The sequence below is a fragment of the Equus przewalskii genome, chromosome 1 (genome assembly GCF_037783145.1).
Source record: "Equus przewalskii isolate Varuska chromosome 1, EquPr2, whole genome shotgun sequence".
Lineage (NCBI taxonomy): Eukaryota > Metazoa > Chordata > Mammalia > Perissodactyla > Equidae > Equus > Equus przewalskii.
The window spans coordinates 179,232,069-179,243,516 of record NC_091831.1 but is presented as its reverse complement, the minus strand read 5'-3'; the positions used below and the strand labels follow the sequence as shown (position 1 = coordinate 179,243,516).

At 40.7% G+C, this 11,448-nt stretch overlaps 1 protein-coding gene across 1 annotated transcript; it reads right to left on the bottom strand.

Annotated features, from left to right (window-relative positions):
• Positions 1-1,293: 1,293 nt before the first annotated feature.
• Positions 1,294-10,763, bottom strand: C1H14orf28 (chromosome 1 C14orf28 homolog). Its single transcript, XM_070629813.1, has 5 exons — positions 10,620-10,763; positions 7,235-7,759; positions 5,448-5,537; positions 4,128-4,262; positions 1,294-3,258 (listed from the first exon to the last, which is right to left on the bottom strand). Exons 2-5 carry the CDS (start codon positions 7,756-7,758, stop codon positions 3,075-3,077), a joined length of 933 nt encoding a protein of 310 aa, XP_070485914.1. The 5' UTR covers position 7,759; positions 10,620-10,763; the 3' UTR covers positions 1,294-3,074.
• Between the last annotated feature and the right edge of the window lie 685 nt (positions 10,764-11,448).

The window sequence follows — 11,448 nt, the reverse complement described above, 5'->3', positions numbered from 1 at the left end:
TCACTGAGAAAACAGTGGATGGACTATGAACTGATTGCTCATTGAGGGTAAACAACCTAATATACACCATCAGGTAGATATCAGCATACACAGACATGGGCTAGCTACAGACGCCTCTCCACTACCTTCCTCGCCAACTTCCCAGGGATACAGGAAAAGGTTATGCTTTCCCTGCGATCAAATTAAATTTGAGATTAAAGGCTGTCCAGGTGAACCCTGGGCCGGGTGGGTTGGGTAGGAGCCCATTAGTAAGGCCTCAGGTCATTAAGATGAAATTCAAAAGCTATGTGATTTTAGCTTTTAAAGAAGAAGAATTTGATGCTGATATTGAATGTTAGTGCATTAACCAAGGAAGATGAGAAGAACGTCACTGTTTGCTCCGGCTGTGGTTCACTGGTACTATTTGCACTCATGTTTACACAAACTGCTTACTCTTTCTGCCTGCTGACAGTCCCTTACAATTATTTTCAAATGATTAAATGTCACAAAGTCATTTAATTATAAAACTAGACTGTCGATATGCTCAGCTCGACAGCTTTTTCGTGGGCCACAGCAGGTGCCTGCTCACGCATCTTGCTCGTTCACTCGGAGAACGACAGGGAACGCGGCTTCACCCTAGGGAGCAGGCCTGTGCAGGCAGAGCTGTCTGGTTTCGTCCCCTCTTTGACAGGACCAGATCCAGCTGACGAGGCCTCAGATATTAAGTCAGCTTGAATAATTAACAATGAAAAGCTACCTGAAAGGATAAATCTAAACTAGATTATTTGCTAAGTTGGGGGAGAAGGTTTCTTTTGCTGCAGAGAACTTGGCGACTCCTCCTTGAGCTTGCTTTGTTCGTTCTTTATCCCGATTGAGGCCAGGGTTTTACAACCATGCTTGCTCTCCTCGTAGGTATAGTTGTGGTTTGTGGCATTTTGATTAAAAACATATTCTGATTATTCCCTCCTATCTTTTCCCCTCCACAGTATTCCATTTGCCCAAGGGTGTTTAAGGTTAGGAAGGATCTTCCATATCCTCCCCTTCACATGCCGCAGATTATCTAGTTTAGTTCGTTCTTTTCACCCATTTTCTACTCACTATCTGGTCAGCAGGGGATAATTTCTTCTTTTCACCAACCAACCACTATAACAATAACCACCTGTTATCCTTCAATCCCCACCCTCTGGGGTCCGGAAGGCATCCTTAAATACCATCACACATTAAATCCATTACTGATATGAGCTACTGCCTAAATAATCATCAAAAAAGATCTGAAAAGTTCATTAGTAAGAGACAATCTGGGAGACTTGCCTATACATGAAAGAGGTAGAAAAAATACATTTTTTATTAGCATGTTCAAAGTAGTCAAAGTTTTAACAAACATCTTAATCCTCACAACAACCCTGTGAGGTAGGTAAGTTATTATTTCGTGATAAACTAGTATTATTCCAAATAAAGTGCAATTCCTACAAGAATAAATCTTCATCAAGAATAATTCTGTTAACTATACCATTTGTGTATATGCTGATATTTGTTTTCGTAAACTTCGAGTCATATAATAAGGTGTCCCAGAAAAATTTACCATAAATCAATCCTATTTAAATACACAGGAGGAACTATTTAAATAAACCCTGGGGTGAATTTTTTGGTAAAATCAATCACTTTTTTTTGTCTTACGTAAAAAAGGAATTTTCATAATATTTGCTCAAAGTCAGGATTTCCCAGCATCGTTGTACTGACAGGTACCCACTCTTTAGTGAGTTATCTCAATATGGCACCAGGCCAGTGTAAGACTCAATTTATTGAATTAAACCTTAGCAAGTCGGTATACAGCAGTGCACTGTGTTGTTATGTAAAAATCTCCAAATATATTGCGCTCAATCTCAACCCCAACCCTAAGGTGAACTCTTTATTGAAATACAAACACTAAAACAGATGGTGACCAATTTCAAAAAGTATTTTTCCTTGAGGATTTGACTTAATTTTTTCCTTTAAATTGCAAAAGGAAGAGAGATCTTAAGAGTCTTTGAAAAGAAATATAATATTCTGGTGACTATAAAATTCTAGTAGTTTATATTGGAAATCAAAGCCTCATGCTATCAACTTACTACTTAAAAGGGAGATAGCAGACATTACTCCAAAAATTTAAGTATTTTTTTCTCTGTGCCAATATGACTTACTAGGAAAAGAAATATTCCCAGGCACCCACTTTCTCTTAAATATATATGTAAAGTACATTTCTATTGTTAATCCAACATTAGTAAACATCCAGTTGCCTCATATGTTTTTTATAGTTGTCTTACCTGCAAAACAGATTTTTATTAGAGAATTTACATTACTTTTAATTATAAGGTAAGTGTTTAGATTAGTTATATAATTTGATTACAAATAAAAACTGTAAGCTTAGGAGCTTAGTTAACACTTACAATCTGCTGGCAGGTTTATACTACTTTAGCAAGTGGTTAAAGTAATCCGCCATTATAAAGAAATCCTTCAAACTCAGAAAAACATTCTCACCAAAGCATTTTTTTAAAATTGCTGCAGGGAAATTAGGCAAATCAACAGGTCAAACAGACTAAGCCATTTACAAGTCATACATTCAAATCTATACGAGATCCAGCAGTGCACTTCGGACTATAGTGAGGTAGGGCAAAGAAACATAGTCAGATACCTTTGGAACTGTTAAATTTACATACACTGAAATACTCACTGGTACCCAGGTTTTATTTGGATATCCAAAAAGAAACATTGCGAATTCAAATGACAAAGTATTTTCTTGAATTCAAGGACAGAATCATAAAAAAAAACGTCGAGGTACATATAAATAAAAAATACAAAGGCTACAAGATATATTTTATTTCAACATAAAATATGCTTGCATAAAAATAACCCAGGATATAGAAAAAAGAAATACAAACATTTTGCATAGATTCTCTATATAAAACGTGTACCTGGGGTCATCACTGGAAAATACACCTCTGAAACTAGTGTAGTTAAACCATCTCCTTGGATACCAAGTATATAGACAATAAAAGCCCTTCATCTGGGGAGCATGGGCGGGAGGGAAAACAATGGCATTTAGCATGAGTCGATATTTATTTCTCTGTGGCTCGAATATAAACCAACGATGACAAGAGGAGAAACTCTGGGGGTTTATTTAACAAAATTAAATTCACATTTCTGAGGCCATCATAGTGCAGCCAGTGTCCACCGATCTGGAAAGCTGCAGAATAGTGATGTTCCTCTTTGTTAAAGAGTGTGGCCCCTTCCAAGAGATACCTGCAGGTGAGACGACAACATGAGCAGAAAACTGCAAGACTTTGTTCTTAAGACAAATGTTCCTTAAATTCTTAACTATGGAATAAAAAAACAGAGATTGTCTGTATTCTATTCCCTGCAAAAGATATCCATCTGTAAAAATCAAGTACTACAACTGGCAATCTGGAGTAAACGTTTAAGAATTTTAAAAATTGATGTAATTTAAGAATTTTTGAAAACATATTTTAACAGATTAACTCGTAACCTATATGGTTCTATTAAATAAGAGAAAACACACAGAAAAAACTTTTAAAGGCAGAAAGTTAAGAGAATCCTGTATGTCCTAATTTGCATGCAGATATTTTTATCTGTAATGATGACAGTAACACTTTATGTTTAAACGATGACCTCACGTGACACACTGGTCTGACTTGAAATACCAGTAACAGCCAGTATGTACAGGCTGTTCACTATGTGCCAGGTGCTCTCCTCAACACTTGACATGTGCTGTCTCATTAAACCCTCACAACGGCACCAGATAGATACTGTCATCTCTGTTTTATAGATAAGAAAACCGAGGTGTAAACTGGTTAAGTTACTGGCACAAGGTCACACAGCTCGTAAAAGGAGGGGCTGGGATTGGACCCCAGTTCTGCCCATCCCACAGTTCAAGCACCAACCACTGCACACTGCCAGTGACTGCGCCCTGGAGTAGACTCTGATCTTATTCAGGACACATAAATAAAGATATAAAAAAAACAGACAGCTATGAGTTTTTCAACAATATTTCCTTAAGGGCTCATCAAAATCATGGTAGAATAGCAGAAAAATATAAAATAAATTTATTTTTTACTAGTTTTATTAAAAAAAAGGCAAAAAAAGATACCTACTTGTGATCAGATAAATCCAAGTAATAGGGTACATATGCCAGATCTTCAGATTTCCAATGCTGCATGTTTAGGACAACAAAAGGGGGTGCCCCGTGGCAGAAAACTCGCTGGGAAAATTCTCTTAAGCCACCACACCTAAAATTGAAAATAGGCATGAACTTTATTACACTTGGGACAAAGCTGCCTTTTATCACTTCTGGGTTATCTTTATTACTTAATTTCATAATAAGCATAATTATCTATTTTAGGTATGGGTAATGGCCGTGGCTCTGTTAACAGCTTATACACCTATTCCCACAAGTTTATAAGCTGTGGGATTCTATATGCAAGAAATGGTACTTTTAAAATTCCAGGAAAAGCTGGCTATTTTTAGCTAAGCTTACAAAAGCACACAGTCTTTTGAACTGATAGAAAAGCTTTCATTTGTAGATACATTTTTCCTTCTCTAAGTTGGTTGCAAAGGGGAAAATGGCAAAGGGGGGAGTGACGTGACTCTTACACCCCTCTTCAGACCGCAGAAAATTCTGTAATTGCTTACTTTTGCCATCAGTAGGAAGCAAATTCTGTTTTCTTAGTATATCAGGTATTAAGCATAGGGATGAGAATGCAACAAATATAATTATACAGTAAAATCTCGATTAACCGGAATGCTCAGGACACAGTATTTTGGTTAATAACCATTATCGACTAAACTAAGTTAACCAGAAAACCATTTTGTTTCAGTATTTGTTGCTAAAATACATTACCTCACTTTCTGGACTTGAGGACAATTAACTGAATATATTTTAGTCTTTCCTTCTTTTGTGATTAATTAGCTGTAAGCTCATCCTTTTAAATATTAATTCTCATTGTACAATACTGTAGCTACAGAAATTGTTACGAGATTGGGATGAAAATGTTCTGCCCTTTTGGACTTTTATTTTTTTACTATGTTAAATTTTTTGGTTGCCATTTACCTCTTTCTCCTAAATGAGGAGTGCAGAAAAAAATCCAGTTAATTGAGAGTCCCGATTAGCTGGGTTCCGGTTAACCAAGGTTTTATTGTACCTACTCAGCAGTGGGGAAAAAAAGAAAAGGCATTTGTTTTGTATTCATCGATTAACTGTACTATTACATTCTACATAGTGACACTGGATAAGAACAACACAGCATAGGATGGCACAGTAAACTAGAAGGTGTTAAGATCCCCAAACTGTTGTTTCCTAAATACTTATGAGTTGCTACTTCATAAAGTATTAACATCAAAGAGCATATTGGCCCAGGTTTCTTTATTGAAAAAAACAGAAATACCTTCATCATAAATGTCTATCATATACGCACCCATGCTCTTCACACAGTTCAATCCTGGAACAGAATAACTCATCCACAGCCAGTCGTATCAAGTTTCCATGTGGAATTTCTTGGGGAGGACTACAACAATTGCAAAATGCAGGTAAGAACTGCTTCAATATTTTACACGTAAAAACATTATCAGGATAACAAATTCTACAGGTCAATTAATTGCCAAGTATAAAAGTATAACCTGTGTTATTCATCTTTGTATTTCTGATAGTATAGAAACCAGCTGCACTTAATAAACATGAACGCGCGAAGCTTTCCGAGAACATTAAATCTTTCTGTAAACTGACCGTGAAATATGGAGGTGTTTTACTTTAAAACATTTTCGAGAGGATTCCATATAGGGGATTGTGGTCCGGGGGGAAGAAGGAAGGATCCAGAATTGGGAGAGCAGCCGATTAGTTACCTGACTAAATGCAAGTTCCAGCCTTTGTTGGCCTCAGTTACCCAATCTGTTAAAAATTTTTTCCTACATACTTCAGAGGTTGTTTTAAATACAGGACTAAAAAAATAGGCAAAAGCTTTAAAAAGTTATATACAGTATGATGAACAATATTTTATTAAGAGAAGTATAAAATATTAGTATTAATATAAGATTATAAATATTTCATTACAGTTCTAAAACAGATACAAATTAAAAGATACTAGTTTTCAAAAAACAACACAAATTTCTCAAACGCTTTTTAGTCCATTACGATTTAGAGTAATAGAACTTTTTCCCCTGAGAGCGATTTCAAAATCCCCATCATCACATCAGCAATACAGGAAAACTGACAAAGTGTACTTCAGAACAAGAGAGAAGTTAATTGATAGACTCCAAAAAGAATACAATAAATCAGCTTTCCATAAGTAGCGTGACGTTACGACATTAAACCAAGCATGCTACAATGTTACGCCATTAAACCAAGCATGCTACAAAGGAACGTGAATTTAATCAACTAGGGCACATGACGTACATTCCCCAAAGGGAACAATCTGTTAGGCTGTTTTTCTGGACCACAGGGTTCACGTACACCTTCTGACAACAATGTGTTTGGGTCTGTTTTTCTGTCCTGTTTTTTTTCCCCTGGCAATTATCCCTTCTCCAGCTCACGTCCGCTGGCGGCTTTAGCGTTTCCCAGCACTCCACCAGGGCTTCTCGGTCGGCCTTCCTCCCTGTCATTCACCAGGGTGGAGGGCTGCCTTTCCTTTCAAAGCCAAAAACACTCAGAGGCTACCAGCACCTTCCTACTCAGTGAAAAAGCTCCTCACATCCTCGTCTTCTCCAGGTGCTCAGAGTCCAAGTTTGGGGTTTCTGTCTATAATTATGCCCTGGACATGACATGAAGGAGTACTTTCAATCTTCTTGTTCATGGAGAACTAGCCTAGCTGACAGAGATCCATTCAGGGGGTGAAACATTCCAATACAGTAACAACTTGTCTTTGAGAGGTTAAGTTTGTGACACAAGGAATTAATTATCTACACAGTCATATTAGTAAATTCAAAGCAAGAGTAAACATTTTGCGTACTGGATAATTCATTCCTTTGCATGTGAAATGGTTATCCGTCGGTTTTATAAATTCTAACATGTTTGGATGTAACAGAGAGTAACATTTTTGTTGTGGGACCTACTAGCGAGTCCTGCATTTGTGTGGTTGCTCGACGTGTAAGTACTTACACAGCGTCTGTACTTTGAGAAGTACTCTCACCGTATATATATTTATAGCAACATTCATTTAAAAAAGTAAACTATTTTTGCTAAAAGTGACCAGAATTTAGAACAACTTACTTTATATTAATTGTGCGCTGCTGATCTTCCTGCACTCGAGTTGGGCATCGCCAGTTGGAACAGTAACTCTCTTGTATGGTAGACATGAGATTTTCGAGATTTTTTGTAAAATTGTCATGCTCATTCCCAAATAAATCAATTATCAGTGAAGCTTTGTGAACTTCAGATTTGTATTGCTGTTTTTCCATCTTGTCCCAAATCCAAAGTAGCTTCACAGTTGTAAAACTGTAGGTGTCCATTAAATAAAGAAAACAGTCTACAAACTCTCTACCTAAATGAAGAGAGAGTTCCCTGGGGAAATTTTCATTTTCATTAAGAATGACATACAATAACATCAAGAATCCATCTATGGTGCAGGTATTTTTCAGTCTTATTTCAACATAGAGTGGCGTACAGGACACTGCTTTGCGGCCAGCTTTGATAGTAAAAACACCTCCCCAAGGAAGAACAGGCCTCCAAAATGAGCGATCTTGGTTATAGTTATTTTTAATTGATGCTTTGATCTCTTCAAACAGTGTCTTCATCCTGCGTTTTAAAAGTTTAAAATAGAACATGTAAATTTGTGACTTCATACGTTAAATGCATGAGATATATTTAAATGAAAATAAAGCTATCTAAAGATTTAAATTGTTTGGTTAGATGGCCTCCAGATGTAACAAAAAAATTTAATACAATTCAAGCGCCGAGCCATTTTTTTGGCAATATGCATGGTCTCTGGACAGACCATCTAACAAGCTGCAACTGGGGCCGACCCCATGGCAGAGCGGTTAAGTTTGCGCGCTCCACTTTGGTGACCCAGGGTTTCGCCCGTTCGGATCCTGGGTGCGGACATGGCAGCGCTCATCAGGTCATGTTGAGGCAGCGTCCCACGTACCACAATTAGAAGGACCTGCAACTAAAAACACACAACTATGTATCAGGGGGCTTTGGGGAGAAAAAGGAAAAATAAAAATCTTTAAAAGAAGCTGCAGGGGCCGGCCCCATGGCAGAGTGGTTAAGTTTGCATGCTCTGCTTCAGTGGCCCAGGGTCTCACCGGTTCTGATCCTGGGCGCGGACATAGCACTGCTCATCAGGCCACGTTGAGGCAGCGTCCCACGTACCACAATTAGAAGGACCCACAACTAAAATATTTACAACTATGTACTGGGGGGCTTTTGAGAGAATAAGGAAAAATAAAATCTTAAACAACAAAAAAAGAAGATGCAACCTTTTTTTGATATAGAGAATGGACATTTGATAGGCCTTTATATTAATTATATTGCAGATTTTATCTTTGATATAGGAAAACCCTGTAATAAAAAAACTCCTAAATGAAAATAAAGCTATTTAAAGACACAATCTAAATTTGGTTGGGTGTATTCATAATGTAAACCTCTTCCTCCCTGTTTCTTGTTAATATGTGTGGTTCCACTTATAAAACTGAAATACGGGAATTCTTAGTTGGGCTTCAGAATAATGGCCAATTAGCTTTGACAGAAGACATATGAAAAGCAATCATGAGAACCTAACTGAAGAGTTGCCCAGCTAATACAAAAACCATTTCTATGCATTTTGGGATTTTTACCTGCAATTTAGCGCCCTGCTAGATATCCTAGAACTTAAACTGCAGAGGCCACGCTGTGAAGATCGGATTCAGGACTTGGAAAGAGTCCTGACTGCCCTCTCTGCATGTTGTGGGAATGAACTGAGGCGTCCTCCCCATTTAAACTGGCACCTATCCTTCCGCTAACCTTGAGGATAGCTATGCACTTTGTTTAAAGTCACTGACAGTATTCTAGTAACATGTTTGTGTCATATGTACATTATATAAGGCAAAATTTAAAGAAATTAAAGAATGAAGTCCTAACGAAACTGATTTGAAAAAATTGCTTTATGTTACTCGGGACAAACATACGTCTAAACTAAAAACATCATGGAGTTTCCCAATATGTTACCTCTACGGGAAAGTATATTTTCATGAAAAATAGAAGCATGTGAGGAATAGGAACAGAGAAGATAGTTGCCCGAGGTCAGGGTCTTACTCCGTCTTTTCTCGGGCCGCATCCTCCCACGCATTACATGAACCCAGCACTCAACACGGCAGACCTATGTGTTCTATTTGTGTGAGAAATTAAGTTCAAACTGATCCTGCAATACCAGCAGACTAAAAATTCAGTTCTACGATATATTAAACCCACGCTCACAGAGTATTTTCGGCTTGAGGCAAGATACTGTGGACTCTAAAATATTCAACACTATATTTAGTCTGAAGTGTAGATGTTTATATATAGTCAGTAACATGTTGGCCCTAGTCAACCACTTAGGACAGGAGGGCGTGGCGACTCAGGAGCCTAGGAAAACACAAACTCACTTTCTCCTTAACAGAAACCGACATGCTTCCAGAGCAGACTTTCAAAAAATCATAAGGCATCCAAATACTTTAAAAATGAAAATAACTTTCTTCATGGTTTATTTCTGTTGGATTTTGAAGAACTTTGTAGCAAAGTCGTAAGATTAAGAGCCTGAATTCAGATTCCTAAATATTGCATTGGAAAGGAACAGTAAATCTTGGTAGTATTTTGCTGTAAAGTATCTTTTAGACACGATCAAATGAAGAGTAACTATAGGTCTTCAAAGTAATAGCTCTATTCTAAGAGAATTAAACGACAATTTTATATCCATATCTCTCTCTATAAAGAAACTAACTTCTTTAGCCTTTTTCTGGGGGAAAAAAAAAGAAACTGGGCGGGTAGAGAGGATTGGAAGCAGTAGAGGACACAACCTAGTTTCAGCATTAAGGTGGTGATTTGTTCCAGAGTAAAGTACAATAAAAAAATTACTAAGATAGATGGAGAAATGGCTGGAAAGAGCTTTACTTGAAACTGTCTTAAGTTTTCGCCCCACCGTGGGAAAGCCGGTCCGTTCAGGCGCTGCACTGGAGCCCCGGAGGAGGCACCCCGCGGGCCCGCCAGTTTGCAGAGACCTGGAAAACTCCCCGACCTCTATTTCTTTGGCAAAACGACACCTTTCCTCCGCAGCCATTGCCAAGGGGGACGATCTGTACTCCAGGCTGGTCGTGAGCGCCAGACCACCTGCCCAAGGCGCCGACAGCCGGACTCTCAAGGGCTCGGGGGGTCCCGAGGGTGCCCCCCTCGAGTCAGCGCCCCGACATCGCCCGGAGCCGGCCGCGCGCTGCCCCGCCCGGCGGCGCGGGCTCGGGGCAGGACCTCCGCGGTCCCCGCGCTCCGGCCACGCCCCCGCCCGGCCCGCCGCGCCGGGAAGGCCCGGTACCGAGCGCGGCCCCCGGACCCGGAGCCGGCGAGACGCCGCCCGCGCCTGGGAGTGCGCGCGAGGGGCGACCCCGCACCGGCCAGTCTCGTCCCCCAGGAAGCCAAGTCCTCCTACCTCCCCGGGGACCGAAAACTGCCGGTGCCGCCGCCCCCGTCGCCGCCGCTCGCTCATGGAGAGCCCGTGCCGCCGCCGCCGCCGCCGCCGCATCTACGAGCACCGCCGGCGCTCTCGGCCTCCCCCGGCGGGAGTGCTGGGCTCCGGCACGGCCTCCATCGCGCCCGCCGCGGCGGGACCCACCGCCGCGCCAGCGCCCAGGCCCGATCCGAGCGGACCCGCGGAGCCAGGACCGCGGGGCGCGTAGCTGCTTATTACGGAGGAAGATTCCGCCTGACCTCCGCCCCCCTCCCCCCGGCCCCAGTCCCCGGCGGCCCGGCGGCGCTGCTGCGCAGGCGCGAAGCCGCCCCTGCCAAACGTGCGTGTGTCGGGTGTGTTTACAGCGTCCAGATTCACCCAATGGAAACCGGGATCAGGTGCGGGGGTCGGGACTGGGCAGAGGGGGCGGGGTCCCAGTGTCAGAGGGTGGGTGGGGCAGCCGGAAGTGGGCCGGGTCTGCATGGAGGCGGGGCTGGGGGAGGCAAACCCGCCTGGCCCGTTGAGGTTTGTACCATTTTAGGACCTTGATTTTAGTTTGCTTCTGAGTCGTCTTCTCAAATTCTTAACTCAGAAAGGGAAAGCTTTGTTTTCTCAGTAAGTTATAGTTAGTCAAGCTTTTGATTTGAGTATATATTTAGGAAAAAGTTGAATTAATGTGTTAAGTGCTGTCTTCAGTGTTCAAGGCAGTAATTGGCCAATGTGCTGTAATTTCTAATGGAAGTTAATAACATTTAACGAAATATTTAAAGCGTTAGCCCCATTGTACAGATGAAACAACTGAGTTTTGGAG